This window comes from Paramormyrops kingsleyae, chromosome 15, assembly GCF_048594095.1.
Source record: "Paramormyrops kingsleyae isolate MSU_618 chromosome 15, PKINGS_0.4, whole genome shotgun sequence".
Classification (NCBI taxonomy): domain Eukaryota; kingdom Metazoa; phylum Chordata; class Actinopteri; order Osteoglossiformes; family Mormyridae; genus Paramormyrops; species Paramormyrops kingsleyae.
The window spans coordinates 12421084-12444736 of NC_132811.1; the positions used below are offsets into that span (position 1 = coordinate 12421084).

Below are 23653 nucleotides of genomic sequence, written 5' to 3' on the forward strand. Positions count from 1 at the left end.
GGATGAGTTGCCAATCAGACAAGTTACCACGGCGACCGGAGGCTCAGTTTGAAAGTGGCCGTTAATGAACCTCACCCTCAACAGGACGGATAAAGCGCGTTCAGGCTGTGTGACAACCGAAGGAGTAGTTAGAGGACCGAAAACAAACTTTTTCTTCTCTTTACAATTAGCCGGTCTGCCTCAAACTTGCTCTGGGGAGGTGTCAATGACTGCTGGAAGTTTAATTCCTTCTCCTAAGAGATTCGACAGTCATGTCCGCGCGTTTAGACGTAGTTAGCCGCGTCGAGTACTGATGCGCTCGCGAGCTAGCCAGCAAGTCGGTCAGCAGTGAGTTAAAGCGCGGTTATCCGCGGTCGGTTATCGGGCCGGCTGGGGGTTGCTTAAACCTTCTTAGACAGCCAGCGAAAGCAGACGCAGGACCGCGATGATCCCTGAATGTCCACGGAGCGCTGAGAGCCAAAGCCGTACGAGGTGCTATGGGCAGGTCGTGGAAGCAAACCAGAGCCGCAGCGGCTTGCTGTCGGACATCAGGACTCCCATCAAGACCGATGCCTTCCACGACCACTACAGCCTTATCCCCGGTCGAGAGCTGGGCAGGTAAACCAGCTGATCATTCTTCCTCCCACTGTGACATATATTAATACATTTCCATTTAACTTGACCGCTTTTAGAACGAAATACCTATCTGTTGTTTTAGTTGGTTTGTCGTCGCCACTTCTACCAAAGTTTTGAGTGTTGTTGGCATTAAAATAAAGAATATGCTCCGTTAGCAGAACTACAGTTCCCCTTGCCGTGTACCCAAAGTCGTTTCCAAATGGGTCACCCTCAGAGGCGAAGGCGGTCACGGGGGATTGTAATTACAGTATTTTTACAAGATTGTCTTTAAGGTTCTTTCCCTGGTTTTGCCCTGTAAAAACAGTCCTAATGCATCTCCGTAATTTCTCTGATGATGGAAAAACCCGTTTTATTCAACTTCAGTACCTGAAAGCCTGGTGAGATTCTGTTATGAATTGCCGCATAGTATAAATGTATTGTTTATTACGACTTGTCGATTTATAGTGAGACTTTAATACTGATATTCCTCATTAACAATATATATTGTTAAACTTTGCATTTGATATTCCGTTGCCCTCTTTAAACGGAGGCTCCATATAAGGGTGAAGTATGTTAAGACGGTTGTATTTTGGAAAGCACACAGTGAGTAAAAAAAGAGTTTTTTTAGCTGAAATTTTCCCGAAGGCCCACTTAAAATACCCTTTATCACATGGGGATTTTCTTAAACTACCCAGTGTTTAGACATATCAAATGAAATGAACTGCTCAGGTATTAGTCACGCTAAGGGATATGACTGTTACTAGGTATTTTGATTTTGTGCCTGAGATTGAGAGTCTTTTATAGGCAGCCATATCCATACCAAATTTAAACAAGGGAAACGGGCAGCTTAGTGACACATACTGCTGTTTCCAAAAAGCATTATTTTGGGGCTAACAATGTAGTCATGAGAGAATTAAAGGTAACCATCCACTTTTTGTTGGACTGGCAGGTGGGTTGTTTACTACCCCGGTAGTGCTCTATGCTCGAAGGTCAGTTATAGCTCAATAGAGGTGTTATCTAACCTGTTTTCAGTGGTGAAATTTTAATGATTTTGGTTTTGGTCTTCAGTTTGATTTGGGGTTAGTGTTTACAGTTTAACAATATGCCATATATGATTTAAACAAATTGATTTGTTGTCTTGTGCATTTTGATTTGTGAACCACCCCAGATCTCCTCAGATGTTTTGCCTTTGGTCAGCTCCTGTAGACTTGTGCGTTCAAATGTCATATGCACAATACATAAATAATTGAAGAGTGCTTGCCACCTTTAGTTAAAGCTTCATTGGCCTGAAGGTATTTCCAGGATCCTGTTTTAGAAGGGATTCAATCAATCCTTTTGCAGCATAAAAGGACAAAGACAGTCAAGCTTTTTAGTTCAATGTACTTAAACGATCGCAATATGAATATGCTATACTGGCTATGTCAACCAGATGAACATATTTTTCTTTCCTATGTTAATGTTTAATGTAAAATCCAGTCTCTTAAACATTCTGCCATAGTGATGGTGTTATTTAAGAGAAAGATGAGCTGTATGTTTCACATTCCATATAGATTCAACATAAAATCATGTCTACCATATTTCTGAAAGACAACCATATGTGTAGGCCATGAACAAGCATTGATGTGGTGCCTTGTTTCACGCTCAGCTTTGTGCTGTGACCTGATTTGGGTCATCCCATGTCAAATCACCACACTTTCATAACTCATCGTCATGGATTTTAACAAGACTTACTGCTGATTTGGCCCCATGAGTAACTCATGAAACTGAAATTGGGCGTGTCGGATCAATATTGAGGGATATTTCAGCGAACAAATTTTAATTTTTTTTGGGGGGGGGGACTATGACTTTAACTACTATATTTACCTTAATATAAGGTCATATTGTTTTAAAACTATTGTCCAGCTCTGTAGATTGAACAAATATGCCATCCCCATATGAATAATTACTATGTAATAACTGATTAAAATATTAAGAATTCAATAACAAAAAACACTATATTTCAAAATGTATTAGTTTTTTACTAAAGCTAGCTCATAATGTCATGAACAGAAAATTTTAGTCTTTGGTTTTTGAGTGGTTGCTGAGATATCATTACTTATGTGAAATGTGTATCAAAACCACAGTTCATTTCAATGCTATTAGCAGTTAGTGATCAATGCATGGTACAGGGTTATTGTTTTTCATGACAACTACAGCTACTGCCAGAACTAGCTGTGGAAAAATAATTTAAATTAAAACATTTTAAATTACTATTAAAAATGAATAAAAGTCAATATTGCCAAAGTAACTGGAAAAAAGAGAATTAATGGTACAATCAGAATAGTTATTTTTCCTCTTTAGTTTGCACTTTTAACTAGACACTGGCCTACTAAAAGGGGCCTTCATTTGTAAAAAAACTGAAAAACGAATAAAAAATAAACAAACTAGATAGGCTTTTATGCTACTTGGGCAAGGAAAGCATTTCAACATTGGTGTAATAATGCATAAGTTGCATACAAGCAGTACTGTTTAAAGGGATGGTGGGAATGTAAGAACATAAACAACTGCTATACAGTCAGACCTCGGACATTCGCGAGGTTAGGTTCCAGAACCCCTTGTGAATCAGGAGGATTTGCGGATGTTTGGTAGAGTCACTAAAAATTATAATATGTGCTTATTTCTAAAGTTTAAACCCTAAATATGACCCCAGTCATGCTCCCAAAACACTTCAATTTCATTTAAGTTAGCTTAATATATTACCTTTGGAAAAAAAACAAATGTTTGATGCAAAAATAGAGTACAGTATCGCCTAACGGATATTTGTCACACTAGCACATTTATAGTACAGTATACTAATGTTACCCCTTTTAATTCATAGAACACAGCATTGGCTGCCGTTTTCTTTTGCATTCACAGTGAGGTAAAATGAGTAGACGAACGGGACTGTAAACTTATTGACAGAAGTCGTATACATAAGCAAGGTACAATTCAATAAAATACGTAAAGGAAACGTGCATGTATTTTTTGCGGATCTGTGAATTCACGAAGCGCGAATGCATGGGGGCTGGCTGTACTCTCAATTTATAGTCCATCAGAGCCTTTGATGCAGCTATTGTGTCTTTGCTTGAAATTGTGTATGTCCGCCCTGTTGCTGTCACAGGTACAACTACTAAAAGCACATCCTGATGATCCATAACAAGCCTATCAGGGTGGCATGGGAATGAATAGGATGGAGATGGTCCATGAGGATGTAAAAAGCTCTGTCTGAACTCTCTGGTGCTGGGCATAGCTTCTTCAACACATCCTAGCCACCATTTATTGTCATATGTAGCCATGACATAACCGTTGCTGCTTTCAAAGTCGAGTGATTCCCTCAGTGTGCACTTACACTGGACCGATTTGCACACCTCACTCACCTCCGATGAATGCAGGGCATTTATTAGCCATGATTACTAGCCATGTGGGCCTTTTCCATAGTATGGCAAGTACATGTGTGCGCAATGACATTAATGAAGCTTTCCTTAAATTTCAGTGTAGCATATTTGTAACCTTAATGTTTTTACATACACTTGTGCTTGTTATACTATTTAATTTCAGTTTGTCTGCTATTAAAAAGGCCCATTAGTGATATGAAACCATGTGACGCTACCTTTAAGTCAAGATATCTCAGCAACAACTTAAAAACCAAAGACCAAATTTTCTGGAAATGTTCATGACATTATGAGCTAGCTTTAGTAAAAAATGTGTCCATTTTGAAATATGTTTTTTTTTTGTTATTGAATTTTTAATATTTTAATCAGTTATTACATAGTAATTATTCATATGGGGATGGCATATTATTTGTTCAATCTACAGAGCTGGACAGTTATTTAAAACAATATGACTATCATTTCTGTGCAGCTTATATTAAGGTAAATATAGCTAGTCAAATTCATAGTCCCCCTCCAAAAAAGTTAAAACTTTGTTCGCTTAAATCTTCCTCAATATTGATCCAAGACATGCCCAATTTCAGTTTCATGAGTTACTCATGTGGCCAAATCAGCATGTCAAGTTTCGTTAAAATCTGTGACGATGAGGTCCGAAAATGTGATGATTTGACATGGACTGACCCATTTTCAGCATGAACCACATGGTATTTTTCATACTTAATTCTTGTTATGATAATTATTATTGAAGTTATTGGAGGGTGGGAAAGTCTTGAAATGTTGATGTGGCCTCAGCATTTATGGTTTAATGATCCTGACAAATTATGGGCTTGCTTTTAGCACTGGTCGGCATTTGATGTCTGCCAGTTTTAGTGATTACATGTTAGGTTTAGAAGGGTGATTGTAGCAGTCAGCAGTTACTGAGAACCCATGGGCTGTACTTTATTACTTTTGACAAGCTAACTGTCTGGTTGGGCACTTATTTCAAAACAGTATAGCACCTTGATTGCCGCACAGAGAAATTACTCCAGGAGTATGATTGTGAACTCAGAGCTGACCTTAGTGGATACTCGTTCTTTGAATAATTTAAAAAATCAAGTCTGGATTTTGACTCAGAGGGTGGTTTGATTGCAGCCATATAGCATTCCAATGTGCATGCCATTGGCATCATTCATCCACTAATGTAGACGATAGGGTAAAGCAAGCTGTTGGTTATAAGAGCAGGTGTGATATTTCCAAGTAATGAGAGCTGCATTTTCTTAATTAATGCAGTGTGAAACTGTGTACTAAATACAGCCTCTTTCCAAGGTACCTGCTGTGGGTAAATGGTTCAGTCGTTGCAGTGCATACAAGGAAGCTGTTATAGTTTAGTGTTGCTCATAATCCATATTTATTAAAAAATAACTTCTTAGGTTTAACCTGCAGCCGTGTCAGTGTATAAATAGCCAAATTAATTTTCTCTTCTCCTTTTTAGGCTGTGGTATGAGAAGCTACTTTGACAGTTTCCTAATGAGAACTGTAAAATGATAGAAGTATGAAACCTATTTTTACATTATGGGTTAAATGCACTCTGACTACATGGGGTTTTATCGACTGAGCTGACAAAGATGCCTTCACACTTCTCACCAACAAGAACAAGATATCAGAAACAGGATAAATGACACTTAATAAGGTTTTGTCTTTTTTGTCTGTGGAGTGAGGGTTCTTCAGTCCTGCAACTTGCATGATATAATATATAGCTAATTTTTGCTGAAACCAGCGGTCCTTGTTTTGGACAAGGAAATAAATTGTGGTCAGGTCTGCCCCAAACTGAAACATCTAGCTCTAAACACTGACTAGGATGACTATGTTTGGTTTTACAGCAAATAATGTCATAATTACTTTTTTAAATACATGAAAAACAAAACTGCTCACTATATTATAATATTTGAATGTTTTTATGCTTCTTGTTTGACCTGGAGCTAATGCAAAAAGTTGTGTGTAATTCTAAAGAGCTTGATCATTTTAATGTTTACTTAATTATATCACGTGCCAACGTATACATAGAATGGACTGAGTCCCTCAGAAGAAGTTGAGGACCATTAGAACAAGAATCTTTAATTATGCATTGTATTTGCAGAGCCCTTGTCTTAGAGGACAGGAGTTTTCTGGGTTGAAACATGCCACTTGTAAAACATGTCCCATGTAGAGTATTTGTAAGACTGAGTTGTTTATGGCAGTAGATGGTTTGTGATTGGGTTTTCTTCATAGGGGAATGGTACCATGTTGCTGAGCTCTTTTTTTTGTATTATGCAGTGATCTCATGTATTTTATGTGCAAATTCATTTATACATTTTGGGGAAGCAAGAAGTTGTGGATTTAAAAATTTCTATCAATTCCATTAAGACTTGTTTCCAAGCATCACCTGGTACTTGTTTGCAAGAGGGTTGTGTAACAGACTTTGACTGGGTAATCAGCACAGTTAGCAAACAGGAAAGAGTCATGCGAAAGCAGGTTAATACCCCAGGAACATTCTATACAACACCCACTGTGTGCGTAGTGTCACGTCTGATCACTGCAGTATATATTATAGACTTATGGACGTCTGTGTAATTGCAAGTCTGCAAGATGACTCCAACTTAATGTATCTGTAGGCACTCTTGCCATGAGGTAATTTATATTGTGTTTAAAACCAGTATCTGTATATAATGCAGTGGGCATGGCCAATAATACCTTTGTGAAGCAGAAAAGAAAGACAGGTTATGTAACGTTTGGGAATTAAGAACATAATTACAACCAAATGCTTTAATTTGCTAGTCTGAGCCAGATGGTCCTCGCTTACCTAAAACGCAATTTGCTGTTCATATGCATCTGAAATATACTGGGTCTTTTCGAACTATTACCACGTGGGACCCCACAGCTCTTAAACAATTCCAGTCAGGTGTTAGCTAGTTACTGTTCCCTTCAGCACTTATGTTTGTTGATGCTTAGAACATGGTCAGGGGCATTTTAATGAAGGCCTGATACTATATAAAAGTCTTTGTGTAGATGTTGTATGAAATAGTGATGGTAAATGATTCCTTTTGTTTCATTATTTTATTATAAACAAACATTAGTTGCTAACTCTGAAGGTTTATAATTGGTGATGTATTGAACTGTTTATCAGTCTTACATCCCGCTTTGCTAGTTATCTCAGTTCATCCTGTCCTTTTAGGTTGCATAGTTGGTAATCTGAGACTGAAATGGTTCCCCATAGGATGTATTTACCATGGCTAACAGCAGTTGCAGCTTTCATCATGTCATCGGCTTAAAATTTTTCCCTCTCTTTCCCCTGGTTTTCCGCCTAGCATGGGGATGGGTGTTGTGAGAGGTTGTCGGATGTTCCGTCTGGTCCCTTTGCTCAGTCCTTCCCAGCCTCCCCCTTGACAGAAAGGAGCCCTGTGTTTCCCGGTCAAGCAGGATACCATGACATCACCATTCCGCTTTTCAATTAGTTTGTGCCTGTGCCCGGACGGCGATGGCGTCCTCTACGTGCCGGGCCTGCCTCTGTGTTTTTTGTCTTTCCTCTTTGCCTTCCTCACCAAAGGCTTTGGTTACAGCAGGTGACACCGAGGTAATGTGCTCCCTCTTATTCACATTCATTCAGACCAGTGGGGCGTTCCTGTTATCTTAGACGAATTCATTTAAGCTAGTGGGCAACTCAAAGCTGACTGCATGATTCCTTAAAGTAGCACAAGAAAATAACTTGCTCAACACAATAGTAGTTTCAGCATTTTAAAGGTAGCACAGATATGGCTATGAATATAAATTCTGGCACAAATATGGCTATGAATATAAATTCAAGATAGAATACAGCATTGTAGCTCTATCTGGTTTTATTTGTTTGTTTATTTAGGCGAAGGGCTACCAAAGTATTTTGACATTGATTGGCCATTTAACTTCCCCACAAAGATCTGGATGGTTTTCATCCTGAAATAGGGGGGGGGCTTCTGTGCCTTTGACCATGGGAATGAATGGCCTTGGCTAAGTCACATGTCTTTGGGCATTATTGTCTGACGTCATAGGCATGCAGAGTAAACAGGCCCTCACTTTCAGCCAAGAGGCTGTGTGTTTAAAGAGCCCTCTCTTCTAAGGCCTGGGGGTTTTCTCCTACTCCAAAGGATATGTAGTTTTCATCTTCCTAACACAGTAGTAACTGGTCCATTTCTGACAGGTGTAAATGGTCCTCTGCAGTTACAAGCTACTGATACATTCCGTCATGCTGAACAAAGCCGAATATTTCACTTTCTGAAAACTTGGCATCCTTCTGTTAGGTTCATCACTTTCGGACTTTTGGGAACTCAATATCCATGTATCCATGTTTTTTTTTTTTTTTTTTACATTTATCATTTAATACTGTGTATCCTCACAGGATGACCAAAAAAGTCCACTTTAACTTCCTTGTTTTGTACTCTGGTTATTTTAGCCAGCCTTCTTTTCATGCTTCATTCCATACATAGTCTAGCCATGTTGCAGCTGCTTTGCAACAGAGGACTGTTTAGAGAGGGGTCCCTGGACCTGAAGGAAAGGCTTTTAGTGGGCTCCCCCTGGTGAGATTTCTCAGAGATTGCAGTCCAGTTCAGCTCCATTGTCTGTTGCTTGCGCTTGATGTGGATGACCATAGTTTCTCTGGCATTCATTTGCACCTCTTTGTAAAAACTGTTTTAGAAGTGGTAGGTCACACAATATAAGACACATGTGTTGTGGAATGAGGTCATGTGACTCAGAGGGCCGTTAGTACTGATCCATTAGTGCTGGATCAGTATATCAGTGCTGGATCAGAGCTTTTGTGTGTATAGCATGGGAAGAAAATGACCCTGGGCATCGAATGCAGTTGCTAATGTAAACTGCCATGAGTCGGCACAAATCAAGATGACATTGCAGGATCACAAGCTGCCGTGACTTGTGGTTCTTGTGAAACATTGTTTGCATTTCCAGTAATAAATTCCTTGCAACATAACTGTGCCCAGGTAGCCTGGAAATGCTAATAAGTGTACATTGCAGCGTCATCGTAGAGGCAAAGTCCACTGAATAGTGTCTGTAAGACACCTGTGATTAAGCAGCTTTCATTTAGTCTCTTTATATGTTGGTGTGCAAATGTTTTAAGGGAAAATCTGCCACTTTCTAAACTTGATTTAAATTGTTAGTTATTGCTGGTGAAATTGTGTTTGTGAAAGTTGCAATCTCACACCATAAGTTTTCTTGAATTGAAGATATCAGAGAACCAAGGTCTTATACGTAAATGCTGTAATTATGCACGTTACGTGCTAAAATTATCTGGGTCTATGCACTGATATTGAGTGTACAAGAGCATATCTCTCATTAACCTGTAGGAGCATCTTGTTTGTTCCCTGCATTCTAGAAGAATAGCCAGCACTCATCGATAAGCCCTTTTTCTTTAATAAAAGTAGCTTCTTTTGACTTTCTTTATATTTGGGCAATGACCTAATAATCAGTACTACCTTCATTGTTCTGTTTTGTAATGTGTTCTTTTGTTGGAAAGGCATGTTGGACTTTGTAAATACTTCATGGTCTCATCTAGGTTTTTTCTGTACAATGAAACTGCACTACACGTGACATGGAAAAGCTTTTAAAGGAGATTTTCAAATCCAAACACGTTATTGATTAGAAGCAGAGTTAACTTGAAATCATATAGAGTTTTTGACCTGATGGCTGTTATACTTCTGGGCATGTTAAGAATTGCAGAAGAGTGACTGTAATACCGGAGTGAAGGTCCCCACCCCACCCCCCAGTTTGCCTCAATTTTAGGAAATACATTTTCTAGCTCAATGTCTGTACAGTTTTAAATCTATTAATTCTAGTTATTCTGGAGCAGGAAGCTTTCAGCAGAGCAGTTTATTAATAAAAAGGAAATAATTAACTGACAATGAGTACAGATATGGAAAGAAATGCCCCCGCACACACACACATATACACACACAACCTCAACTGTTTTCAAGTGAACATATAACTGTACTGGATATCTGTTTTGGAGCCATAAAAGAAAAGCTGCTTGCTTCAATTTGCACTGCCACTCTGGCATTGCCTGTAAGTTGCTGTCTATCACCACTCGTGAAACTTCAGTCCCACCTCTCATTCTTGTGAAGCCGCTAGCTTACACTGCCGGAGTTCATAAGTGTCTAAAGACACAAGCTCTGCCTGAATAATATAGCTGGTTGCAATCTATAGGCCCCCAGGAATCACCTTAGAATTAGATTTTAATACCAAATTACCAATGTCATATTTTTATTGCAAACTATGTAACATCTAACTATATCTACTGCAAAATTGATATGGTAAAAATAAAATGTTGCTGTTTCTCAGATCTAATCACACATTTTCTTTAGCTGTATGTCTTACAACACTTAGTTTACTTAGAGGCATTACTTCAGTGAAATGTCATTGTCACAGAGTTTGAATAGTGTTTAAATTACAGATACTCAGAAATGTTTATTTTAATGGTAGTCCTCAACTAAATCAGATACAGTGTTGGCCTGAGTATGTGTAGATTAAGGTTTACTGTAGTGGTGAAATGTTATTTTCTGTACTTCTCTGCAAGTATATTGCATTTAAGATGTTCTAAACTGCTCCAACATATCATTTAGCAGCTGGCTAAATCTTCATTTTTGTGACTCGACAAACTTCCCTGAGAATAAGACTGAAGGCATTTGCAGTGGGAGTAATTAAAGACTGATGCTTACCCTGAAGTTGACGAGCATTGCTCAGGACCAGGCCACAGACTGGATTGCATTCTGCATCCTTGCCTCATTTATGGATGTATTGACATTAGTTTTCTTGTGTGTTCCTTCACATCTTTATGGTAGTAAAGGCCTTGTGGTGATCATTAATTTAGATGATGAAGATGGACCATATGAAAACTGGTAATATGTTTTAATCGATGGCTAAGTGTCCTTGTATATAAGGCATCTTTTCATTTGTATCAGAACCTTACATGTATGTAGATCTGAATTAACTGAGCTGCCATGGGGTTCCATACAGGTGTTAAATTTTCCACTAATTGAATTTGACATATTCTACAAGTAGTGCTGTAGTGCTCATGGAGTCTGTAATATCAGTGTTTTATTTTGCTTGCAGACATCACACATATTAAGCAAAACATGTATTGGGCCACATGGGGAGGTACCACCTGAACCCATGTGCGTAATGCACTCTCCAAGAGCCTGGCCACACACACCTTTTCTTTCATCTCTGTGAAGGTTCTCTGATTTTAATGAGCATTATCCTATGTTAAGGTAGGCATTTAAAAGAAAACGTTTGATACTAGACAGGATTAGTTTAGTGTAGTCTCTCATGTTTCTGTTCTTTATAAAATTTGCACAGTTGTTCAGTCAGAACCATGAATGATACTCAGCTGTGTATTACTTGCACTGAGGGTCCGATGTGATGTGGCTTGTGTTGTGATAGTGTGTAGTGCACTTTGTAAATGCACTTCGTTTATCTAAACCCCTATAAGCTTCTCATCTCAAATGAGATCCTGTTTCGGCAGGCCAGCTGTATGTGGTGGTCAATGACACTGGGCTCTGTGGTTTTTAGCCTGCTGCATGCCTTTGTCTCCTTACCTCTGAAAGATGCATTGTGTCGGTTCCGTTTAAAAATAGAGAATGTGGAATCCCAAAGCGACCTGAGATTGTGAATGTGGCAGCCCTGTCCCACATTCTAGCACCTCTCTCCTCTTGGCCCACAGACAGTCAGCCAGTATGTTTGTGTTCTTGCTGCTCTCTGATGCCTAAACCTCCAATTCAGACATGGATGAAAGCTTTCACGCTGCTTTCTTTCCACCCTCATGATGTGCTGTTCTGTTGGTTGTGGTGGATGTAGAAATGGACCTGGCAAGCTGTAACAACAGAGATGGAAGAAAAGCTCTGAGCTAGAACTGCGAGGACCATAGAGATGTTTCTGCAGGGTATACCTCTCAAAACACACACACACCCCATGGTGCCATCACTGTGCATCAACATCTCCCTGACTTTGCTGTGATGCTGCAGACCTAACCCTCAGGACTACTTAATTCACCATCAAAGGGCTTCCACCTTCACCCTAGACATTGGCAATTCATGATTGCCCACCTGTGTGACCCTCCAAGCCAAGCAGGGGTCAAGGTTGGTGTGCCGTGTTTGAAAAGGCTGCTGGGAACCAGTGACCTAGGGGCCAGCTAAATGAAGTGTGAGGACATCTGGGTACAGACAATGGATGCTTGGGTCACACAGATATCTATCAGTCTTCCATAATCTCCACAACGTTGTCACTAAGTTGTTGTTGTTGTTATTGTGAGCACTCCAAAAGAAAGCAATAAAAATGGAGGGTAAAATACAGGCTTTTGAGTTTGTAATTGGTCATCAAAATTTCATTGCTGGTTAGCTGGGGACTGTGGTCTGTTAGTGTTGCTGTCATGGACCGACAGACAGTTTGCTAACTTAATGAAAGGGTGTGTCACATTCTGGACAAGAACATACTCACTGTGCATATGCACGCCCCGGCCAGTTAACATTTCTGTGTGTGTGTGTGTGTGTGTGTGTGTGTGTGTGTGTGTGTGTGTGTGTGTGTTTGAGATAGGGGACAGCAGACCATAATGCGGGGTTCGAGCTGGGGTCTGGGCACCACCAATTCCCTCACACCAATCTGGCCCATTAAAGTGGGTCATCACACAAAGCAGGCACTTGTATGAGCCCAAAGGCCAGCCTGGTTTAGGGGATGACTTCATCTCTTAGAAATGTGGGCAGACAAAGAGATGTTCGGCTCTCATGAGAGTGCTGGTGGTCCCCTCCCCCTCTCAGTCAGGCAGCACAAGCCCCCAGGCCCCCCGCCCCATGTGTGGCGAGAGTTCCGCAGACCGCCTCTGTGTGAGCATTTGTGTGTTTGTGTCTCGTGGTGGGGGAGTGACTTCAAGGGCAGCTCTGAGACTAGAGTTTTGGTAGCCTGTCAGGCGGACATTATTGAATTCCATCTATTTTTGTTTCATTTTCTTGTTGAACTAGTTTGCTTTTCTTGTGTTTGTGAAAGAAGTTTAATGCAGTAAATTTTGGTGATCCTCTGTACCGATTGCAGTAGTTAAATAATTTACTTATTTTGCATCTTTAGATTTTTTTTTTTTAAAAGATCACCACACAAGGCCTTATAATATTAAATGTAAAGCTAAATTTCTTTGGCGAAGCACTATTTTTAGTTGATTAGCTTCCTTTCTGGTCCTTGAATGCATGGAAGGTGGGGCTCAGTCTTTCTCAAATTTGGTGAATGACTGAACTTTTTCCTTTTCCTTGTTCATGCAGGGGGAAGTTTGCTGTTGTGAAGAAGTACGTCGAAAAATGCACAGGAAAGGTATATGCCGCCAAGTTCATGAGAAAGAGGAGGAAGGGCCAGGACTGCAGGCTAGAGATCATCCACGAGATCGCCGTCCTGGAGCTGGCCACTTCCTCCCCATGGGTTGTGGACCTGCACGAGGTCTACGAGACGGCCAGCGAGATGATCCTGGTGCTGGAGTTGTGAGTACACGTAAAGTCATGAAAAAAGGCAGAAATCCTCCAGAAGCATACTCCCACTTGAGTTGACATCCTGCTGCTTTCTGTGTTGGTTTGCTGGCACACATGTTTTCCTGTTGGAATCCCATCTATTGCGAGTCATTGCCATTCCCGGATGGCGCTGGTATACCAGCTCTGATGCCCCCTGGCAGATGCTTCCGAGACCGTGGGATAGTTCGGTACATGCTGGCAGCAGATGCGGAGGATGTGCGTTCCCTGCCATATATGGGGGGAAGGCTTCCCGCAGCATGGCGACATCGCACCTCGTGTCATGTTTCCATCCATGCCACCAGCAGCCTTGCCGGTTTTCATCTGTGAATGAAGTTTGGGTGTGTTTCTTCAGTTCTCCACACATCCTGTGTTGATGGGTGTCATTTTCTCAGTGATTTGAGCCACAGCCGTTCGAATCCTCTGAGATCTAAAAGGACAAATTGCCGAAGCTGCACCTGGTGTCATGTTTCCCCATACAAAGGGGATATGGCTGGCTTTACAGCTACTGTGCTGCATTTACGGCTGTTCAGGCAAACCAGGAAAGTACCAGTAACAATATATTGCATCTGTAGTCATGTGGGAACAATGTGCGCAATCAGGCACCTCGATCAGTGTCGACAGAGCAAAGTCTTCCAGGCGCAGAGGGCAACTGTCAGGCTGTTGTTGAGAGGTGCTAAGACACTTTGCATTCTAATCTTTTGGAGATGGGTGCGCAGTGTGGGAAGGGCTACTGCTGGGCCTCTTCCAGGGAAGTGAGTACAGTAACATGCAGCTAAGTCATGTAGAAGATTTCAGCCCATGCTGTTTGGACAGCATATGCAGAAGACCATTCTTTTTTAGACTTAACGGATCATGAAAGGAATTTCATCAAAGACCCTGCGTGTCTGGTTAGGGCAGAGTTGTTAAATCGTCCGTATGTGTGAATGTGTGTATGTGAGTGGTGTCTACTGGGCCCTGTATTCTCCCTGCATTGCACCAGTAGCTTCTGGGATGGGCTTCACATTCCCACAGCCCTGCATAGGACAAGCAGATATGAAAAATGCATGGATGTATGTCTCAAAAGATAGATGAATTGTGAACAAAAAAGCTTTTAATAGTAAAAGCCATTCAACCAGGTGGCCTCTTGCAGCTCCGTATCATACATATGTACAGGATACTACTGGGTTGAATGTTGCCTGAAAAGTAATCATATCATAGTTAGGCCCTTGAGCAAGGCCCCTAACCCCAACTGCTCCAGGGATGCTGGTTGACCCTACTCTCTGACCCCAAGCTTTCTGCATCATGCTCTTGTACGTCGCTTTGGACAAAACCGACTGCTAAATAAATGTAACTATCCAATGAGAGAGCGGAAGAACACTGAAGCTGATGACAGCAAAATCCAGGGTAATGACAGTCTAACATCTCCTTTCCCTCTGACTGAAAGGGATTTACGTTAGACAGAAATTATGAAAAACGCAAAGTCTTACTAAAATCCCCACAATGGTGGTGTGTACATCTTGCAGCAATCAATGTATGAGGGGTCAATGAACTGTATGGGCTTTGGTTGGGACTGTAGTTAAGCATTGCAGACAGAGGAGACCAGTTGTTTTGAGGTCAATAAAATTAATTTGTTGCAAAAGAACCATGCTTTAGAGGGAAGGTTTAATTTGGTTTAGGGCTGGGACGATTAATCGACGACGTCGATTATAAAAATGCGTCGACATGGAATTTTAGTGTCGGCGCATTGTGTAAAACGACGTAAATGTTTTGTAACTGCAAAGTCATAAGCTAAACATATTGTAAGGGAAAGTACTTTATCCCCTCGGGAGCACATTAACGCTGTACTTTTAAGAATCGTGCAATATAACAGCTTGCTAATAACTGAACTTTACTGTCCACCTGATGATCTCTTCGCCACTCGAAAGCTACAATATTTTATTTATTGGACTTGTGGCATAGTATTAATTTACAATACAAAGTTATTCCACTAATAAGCTGGCTAGTTTCACTGCTGCACTATTTTGTAAGGCATGCACTGGCCAATCATGTAGCACTTCTCTTATAAATATTAATGAGACATCGCCTACCACCCTGCAAAAATGAAATTTGCCACCTCCCCTGCCCCCCCGCGCATGAGGCGTTGTGGCTGCATCTATCAGCAGAGCTCCGGAGCCTCTGGAGAAACATGCGGCAAAAAAGCCTCGCACGCGGTCTTCCAAAGTTTGGGAATACTTCAGTCATGACACCTTTTCTGCAACTCTACTGTAGCTGATGTTAATGACGCTGTTTCAGCCATTTTATATTTTCTGTTTACTTATTCTGTCACGTAAGAGTGAGACAAATTATCGTTTACGACTACTCTTACACACTGTAGCCTTAAATCGTTCCTTGCTCACTGAAGTAAGCTTAACTATAAGATACCTTTGCTAGTGTTTAAAAACATGTTTCTCTAGTTATGAAATCATTCCATGTTTTAGCATCCATTTCAACATTTAAGTCAAATTGGTGTACTGAAATAATTAAGTACAAACTATTGCAGTGATTATTAACTTCAGTCTAACATAGAAATCCTATTGAATCTCTTAAGATTTGCCCTTTTAAATAATGCTCTAATGCAGGGCTATTCAATTCAGGCCCTCGATTCCAAATCCAGGCCTTGTTTTCAGTTCTCCCAGGTAGTTAGTTTAATAATTACTGATTTCTGATTGGTCAGAGGCTTCACACCTGGCTCACAGGTGAAGGAAGGCTGGAACCCGGCCCTTGAGGACCGTGAGTTGAATAGCCCTGCTTTGATGTTTAAGAAATGTTTTAATAAATTGAAATGTTAATGAGAATTTCAGATTTGTGTGTGGGGGGGAGGGAGTGAATTGTTGTGTTAAATGACTAACTTGAAAATAATTGCTTATCAATAAATTTATCATCAGATCAATCAATAAATTAGTTGTTAGATTAGTCGAATAATCAAAAAAAAAATAGCTAGATTAATCATTTAAAGAATAATCGTTTGGGACAGCACTAATTTTAAGGCAGTAGATAGTCATTTGAATGATTTAATCACATAAATAACATTGTATAAAATTATTGAAAACATACATTTCAATCAGTGGGGCAAAATTTAAAAGTTAATAGATGGAAGATATAAGTCACAAAATGCAACGTTAATGTCTGCCAGCCAAAGCCAGCATTACCCTTGAGCCTGTGTTACTGTTCCAGCCATTCATTTTAGACAAACTGCCTATAATTAAAGTCTAATGAGGATCAAGCAGCACATTAGCTGATTAATTTCTCTGACAGATTAGCGTCCTAAGCTATGACTGCTTTATTGGAATCTACCCGAATGCATTTACGTAAACAAAGCGAGATCTTGAAATAGATTTGGACACTTCAGCGAGGCTGTTGCATCTGTGTGTTGTCAGAATGCCGAGTCTGAGTACTGAGGAAAATGCACTGTTTTTTTTTAATAGCTATTCAAATTTTAAGTATAAGGCTCAGAATTTGTGTTGTATTACTTGTATGCAAGTGTGGAGGTCAGCTGAAGAGTTTAAGCTCAAAATGTAAGGGAGCTATTTGTTTTCTGTATTAATGTAGTTTCTGTTGCGGGGAATCCCTGGGTGTGGTTCCCATCAACTCACTGATGGGAAAAAGATAGCTGGTTAGAGCGAGTCTCAAAGAGAGGGTCTTTCTCATGCGGAAGCTGTGGTATGCTAAACGGAGCGCCAGGCCAGCCCGCGGTGTAATGGAAATGAGGGCGGATCGCGGAAACTCCTGTCTGAGCAGCACCATGAAGGCATCCGCACAGCTGTGGGGGGGCGCGGTATTATTCTGTGACCGCACGTGAGCCCGGAGGACTGCAGTGGCTGGCCCAGTACATCAGAGGTGGAGAGGGGAAGGGGAAATGAAGTGGAGTGAGGGGGTTTTCTTCAACTACACTGTGTGATTCATTACAGATCCTGAGGGGGACAACCCTGTCAGCAGCCCTTACAGAGCTCCCTGCTGCCCGTCACGCACTACATAGGCTCCATTAGTCTCCTCTGTTAAAGCCTTTTTGTTTGCGACATCTTCAGTCTCTTACCAGCCGCTGCTGACCAGCAGGACGCGGGAGGACGGGACGTCGGTCAGCTAAATCAGTCTCTGCAAAAGACCCTGATGAATCGCTTCCTCTGTTGGCCCAGAAATGGAAGTCCTGTAGTGTAGGATGATTTAATTGAGGATGTCATGTGAAACCACTGAAGTCCCCCACCCACTGCCAAAGCTAGAAGAGTGAAAGTTAGTACTGACACAGCTGCTCCAGTTAAACTGCAAAGAGGGCTTCAGTTTAATAAGGTGTAAGGTTCAGTGTATCCACTGTTCTCTCTATCATATATCTGCAATATAATAAAGTGTGTTGATCTTTATGGTGTATTTTACTGTAAGTCGTAAACCCTCTGGGATGTTTCATAAGCCTTTAAACCCAGCCTCGCCTTTTCTGCACACAAGCCCAGTGAAAAGCCTCCGTAAGTCGCACACGACCTTGAAACGTATGCTTCAGCAGCTAATGGAGGCCATGCTAGGAGAATAATAGTCCCTTTCACCCCCACACTATGACAAGTTACAGTGCCACAGGTCCCTTCTCAGGGTCACCAGAAGGTTTTCATTTTCGGCTTGTTCCCCCCTCCCCTGTCAGTCATAGGCTGTATCTTAGTCCGATGGTAGTAACTGGTCTTGAAAGCTAAGGGGTGTGACCATAAAGTAAAAACAGACAATACTAATGGGGTCTAAGAGAATAGAGGCCACTTGAGAAAACCAGTGCTAGGCTCATTTTTTGTGTTTTTAAATTTAATACCTGGAGTTTGTGGTTTGCTTCCGCAAAGTCGCTGCTTCTGTCCTCCTCTCTCCATTCTGCACAAACTGTACAAACCTGGCAGCGTTCGACTATAATTACAGCTGGCCAGTGCAGAAAGAGAAACGTCTGCATTTTCCTTCGTCCCAAGACTGTACAGAGAGGCACGGGGCGCCCTGACCATGAGCCATTTTCCGAGAGGGTGGCTGACACCCTGCAAACTTTCCAGGCTGTTGGTGTCTGCATGAACTCACATTTATTCAGAGAGCAGCGTCATTTCTGCCAGTCATCGGGGGGCTAGATCCTCAGGAGGTTTTAAGTCTAGCATTCTGTGAGCTGGGTGGCCATGTTGTGCCTGGCATAAATTTGTATGGTGCTGGGATGTGATTTAAAAGGGTAGTGGAGGACCACCTCCGAATGAAAAGACCTGAGTCGAGTCTCTGAGAAGCAAAAACTATAAACACGGCGGAAAAATATTTTCCCAAGCCATCCTCAATGTGTTTATTCTCCCTGTGTAATTAGTGAGTGACCGCAGCAATTGGAGTAAGCCAACAGACAGCTGATACACACAAGGCTTTCCATTCGGGTGATCCCACTCGTCTGTCGCCATGCAGACACCTAGTGGTTATGGAGGGAATTGCATGTGATTTCCAAACTGCCATTTTACAGAAATTTCTTGGTGAATATATGGTCAAATTTGAATGTAGCATGAGTCTCATTCACATGTTTTTAAAACTTATAGAATCCCTCTTTTTTTTTCTTCTTCATAAGCCCAGGAGACAGTCAGGCTCCAGTTGACCTCGGATGCGGTGCCCTTTGCACACCACCTGTCTGTCTGCCAGTCGACCATAGGCCCACTATCTCTGCTCTTCAGAGTCTCAGCTTCACACTCTGACAGACTGACTATCATTTGCATAAGTCTGTTACTGTGTGTATTTAAATAAAGACAGGAAGCTCATACCCAACCTCACCATTGAAATACCACTTAGGGACCGGCCTGTGTGGCGATCCAGATTAGGGATTGGCAGCAGTAACACTGACCCTGGATAACCCGGAGCGTAAGCCCCCATCCTACCGCGGCAGCGACTCCAGCCCACACCATAAACAGTTTGCCTCTGAGCTTCTCTGTTTTCCCTCAGCACCGAGCTTCCAGCTGGCTGTTAGAATGGCAGGAAGTGACCCTGTTCACCCTGTCTGCACAATCCATCCTTTTAGTGTTTCCTAATCCCTATAGGGAATCTGGCCTAATCAGTGCAGGCAAACACCTGCTTTTTCAGACATTTATGACATATTTAGTATGTTTGTTATTATTACTGTAAGGAATAGAGGACTTGCAAACTTTACACAAGTTTTTAAGGGTTTGAAAATCACCACAAAACAATTATTAAAATGTGTAGCTGGTACCTGTGATTTATAGGATGTTGAGGGAGATTGAGATTAGTTTTAACTGTTTAGTGATAATAGGACTGGAAATTTCTTTCCCTTTTCAAAAGGGGAAGATTATTGTTGGCGGAAGTAAAAGTGCCAGCACTCACTCAGCCACATGCCATCTGCAAGCTAACTTGTGAGCTGGTGGATGTGAAAAAGGAAATACTGTTCCCCCCCCCCCCCCATCATCATCCATCTGCTTTAATGTTGAGAACTAATGACACCCCCTTGTATCACTTGGTAGTGGCTCACTTGGTCTCGGGGTGTCTTTGGAATGGGAGACCATCTCTTAACCCGCCAGGTATATGATCCAGATCACCCCACCTTTCATGACCCTTTAATCCCCCTCCCCCTTCCCCACCCCGGACAGTCAGAACTCAATGAGTGATTTTATGAATATTGAGCTTCTGTAATAGGTTTGGAGTCTGAACAAGCCGCTGGTTGCTTTCTGTGTGGTGTACTGATGTATGTGTCTGTGTGTTTTCCCACAGTGCTGCCGGGGGAGAAATATTTAACCAGTGCGTTGCAGAGCGGGATGAAGCCTTCAAGCCGGAGGACGTGAGGAGGCTGATGAGGCAGATTTTGGAGGGTATCGCCTACCTTCACAAGAACAGTGTGGTGCACTTGGACCTCAAGGTTAGTGGGTGTGGCCTCTAACACACAGTGATCTTCTACTAGGTAGAAATGTTGGGCCACCTAAAAGAGAGGGATTAGACTTTGTGCAAATGTCTCTTATTGAGCTCTCTTAGAGGAACAGACGTTAATAGAGTTTTGTACACATATTACAAATCAACAATGCTGTATATATATTTTTTCTGACATCCATCTCATCATTCCTCAGCCGCAGAATATCCTTCTGACCAGTGATTCTCCCCTTGGAGACATAAAGATAGTGGATTTTGGGCTGTCACGCATGGTGAGCAGCAACCAGGAGCTACGGGAGATCATGGGCACCCCAGAGTACGTGGGTGAGTTGGTGCTTACTCAGTCCAGGAAAAGGAGCATGTTCTAATGACAGGAATGTGAGCTTTGTCTGATTTTAGTACATGACTGTTCTAGGGCTTTGCAGTTTTATCATTTTATTTTAAAATGTAATGACCTTTTTCTGTTTACAGCTCCAGAGATTCTAAATTATGAGCCAATAAGCACAGCAACAGACATGTGGTGAGACCAGCACTTGGATACATCTTTTCCTAACTCCTGTGTCAAACGCTAATTAAAACTTCTGTAAGCTGACTTGTAATTAGAACCAAATCGTTACTTTCTAATCAGTCATTCCATGAATGTTTTTGCGGTAGTAACATTTGCCACGCACACGTGAGTGTGTTTGGGGTTCCCCGTTGTGGTCTTTCTGCAGTTTCCCAACCTGTCGTCATATTTTCATAATTTTCATCATATTCTCATAATAGATCATGACCCTGGCTGTCATTAGCTTCCGCTAATCTTATAAAAAAACAGCCTCCTATCTATAAGCACTGACCCAGTGCTTACAGAGTTACAGTGGATGAGGCATACATGCCCTGGACAACATAGACACCAGTTCACCTAATGATGCGCAGACATGGGGGGGAACATGCAAATTCCACACATGCAGGACTGTAAATTTTAAATTACGGTTTGATTTTATAAAGCAAAAGAGATGTGCCTTATATATGGTTTCCAGATGTCTGATTTAGTATTATGCCGTATTAATACATGGCTGCACTTTGGCATCATGCTTTAAATAATATGTTTCTGGTGCCTTGAGCCTCATTTCCACTGCATCCCTGTGCCTCGATTGACCTGCATCCCTCTCCCCCATCAGGAGTATCGGCGTGCTGGCTTACATGATGCTGACGGGAACCTCTCCCTTCCTCGGTGACGACAAGCAGGAGACCTTTCTCAACATCTCTCAGATCAACATCAGCTATTCGACAGAGGAGCTACAGGGCATTGAGCAACCTGCCATTGACTTCATGAAATCCCTGCTCATCAAAGAGCCACAGTAAGTCAGCCAAGGGGTGACCTCCATCGGGATGTGCTGCTTTAGCCTCTCAGTATTAGCCTGCAGAATAGCAGGGAGGCTGAAGCAGTTTCCTCAGTGAATCACACTGTAGCAGCACAGGACTGTATGTGTACTTGTGCAACTGGTAATTTTGATCCAGCAGTAGTCTGGTAGAGGTGAGCAGCTGTGACGCTGTTCTGATGTGTAATTTGTGAAACGGACTGGACCTCACACTTATACAGTACCGTGCAGAAGTCTTTGGCAATCAAACTAAATGTTTAAATAAATCTGTGTAGTAAGTGTATCTTTGCTCAAAAATACAGTTTAACATTAAAACCTGTAACAGTAACAAGTTTAGAAAGTTATATCTAAGGTTCCCCAGTTATTCCTTGTATTCATTACGTTTCACCGGCAGCTCAATTAATTTCCATCTGGGATCAATAAAGTTCATCTAATCTAATCTAATCAACTAGCTAAATAACTCAATGAGATATTGATTAGCTAAATAAAGCGTGTTAGTGGTCAACTCAAAAAAATGTTTGAGTCTATTGTACAGTTGCTGCAAATATTGGGGTAACTTTTTAGGAGATTTTTGGAATGGCTAATGTGCTTTGACAAACATCATAGCTTTACACCAACATTAAGATCACTTTTTCTTTGACTGCCTAAGACTTTTGCCCAGTACTGTATGTACACATGCTCACTCGTGCTAATGACCCAGACAAACCGACCGATCGTGTTCACAGGCAGCGCGCCACAGCAGAGGAGTGCCTTCAACACCCCTGGCTCCAGCTGCCCCCTCCCCCGAAGGAGGCAGAAGGGGCAGGTGACACTGCATCAGGGCAGACCTGCTCCGTGCCGCTCACCATCAGTGAGTCGGGCGAAGGCGAGCAGGGCCCCGTGTCAGAGGAGCTCATCGTCATGGCCGCCTACACGCTGGGACAGTGCCGGCAGTCGGACAAGGAGAGCATAACCCCCGAGCCCAAGGCGGTCTCCAAGCGCTTCAAGTTCGAGGAGCCCTTTGGGACCCTGCAGGAGGTTCCTGGAGAGTTCATCTTCTGAAGGGCCCTTTCGACCCACCTCGCCGTCCAGACTGAAGCCAAACCACCTTTTTCTTAATTATTTTTTTTTTTTTTATTTGTGCTGCTTTAACTCTGCTGGATAAGTCGGAACTGAGCCACGTGGTGCAGTGAGGTCGTTTCTTCCTCTGGCGTCTGGGGCTACGCTCGTGGGCTAAGGCACAAGAGAACAGGCTGGCGCCTTCCCTTTCGTTTGTTTCGTTTGCCATTTGCAAAAGTGAACTGTTTTTCTTTTGTTATTTACCAGTATAGAACTGATTCGTTTAAGGGAGGTGTGGGGAGGTAAATATGTATATAAAACAGAATGCTAATATTGTTTTAAAAGTAAGTTTAAATAAAACAGTTTAAAAAAGCCATTGCACAATTTAGACCCTAAACTTGTAGATCCATGTTTACGGTCAGCTCTCGGGTTTGTATCTGTGAAGCAATAATTATATTCACCATATACTTTACTTTTTATGCCGAGTAAAGCTTTTAGCTGTCCTGTCAACTGGTTCCTGTTAATCCGAGTTTGTCTCCATTTAACTACATCTTTTTTATGGAACAGATTTGAACATGAATACCTTTGAATCCACAAATAAATGTTCCCAGCAACCCAGGGATCTTTCTTGGTTATAAGATTTTTTTTTCTCGCTTACCCACAACACTGTGAAGCTTTGCGTGAAATGTTTAAAGAAACCGAATAGTGTTTGCCAAAGCACAAAAACCAGCAATACATCAGGGATATTTGATTATAATGTTTTGTAATTGCATACTAGCACAATAAATCTGAATAGCTAATGTGGAATCTAATGTTAATAAATTAGAAATATTGCTATTTA

The 23653-nt window shown here is 41.6% G+C and overlaps 1 protein-coding gene across 3 annotated transcripts; it reads left to right on the forward strand.

The window, feature by feature from the left end:
- On the forward strand, positions 1-23653 carry LOC111854416 (serine/threonine-protein kinase 17A). 3 transcript variants are annotated; one of them, XM_023832338.2, is made up of 7 exons: positions 1-597; positions 13304-13516; positions 20261-20405; positions 20611-20737; positions 20885-20933; positions 21574-21753; positions 22500-23450. In XM_023832338.2, exons 1-7 carry the CDS (start codon positions 425-427, stop codon positions 22813-22815), a joined length of 1203 nt encoding a protein of 400 aa, XP_023688106.1. In that variant the 5' UTR covers positions 1-424; the 3' UTR covers positions 22816-23450. The 3 variants fall into 3 exon arrangements, with proteins under 3 accessions (XP_023688106.1, XP_072555909.1, XP_072555908.1); XM_072699808.1 differs by lacking the exon at positions 1-597 and adding an exon at positions 896-992; XM_072699807.1 differs by lacking the exon at positions 1-597 and adding an exon at positions 12764-12948 and having other exon boundaries at positions 22500-23653.

What these genes read in the sequence shown, in the direction of transcription:
- LOC111854416 (XM_023832338.2), top strand. Translation starts at nt 425, where the DNA reads ATGATCCCTGAATGTCCACGGAGCGCTGAGAGCCAAAGCCGTACGAGG. An exon ending in CCCGGTCGAGAGCTGGGCAG is followed by an intron (nt 598 to 13,303) that starts GTAAACCAGCTG and finishes TTGTTCATGCAG; the next exon opens with GGGGAAGTTTGCTGTTGTGA. An exon ending in CTGCTCATCAAAGAGCCACA is followed by an intron (nt 21,754 to 22,499) that starts GTAAGTCAGCCA and finishes TCGTGTTCACAG; the next exon opens with GCAGCGCGCCACAGCAGAGG.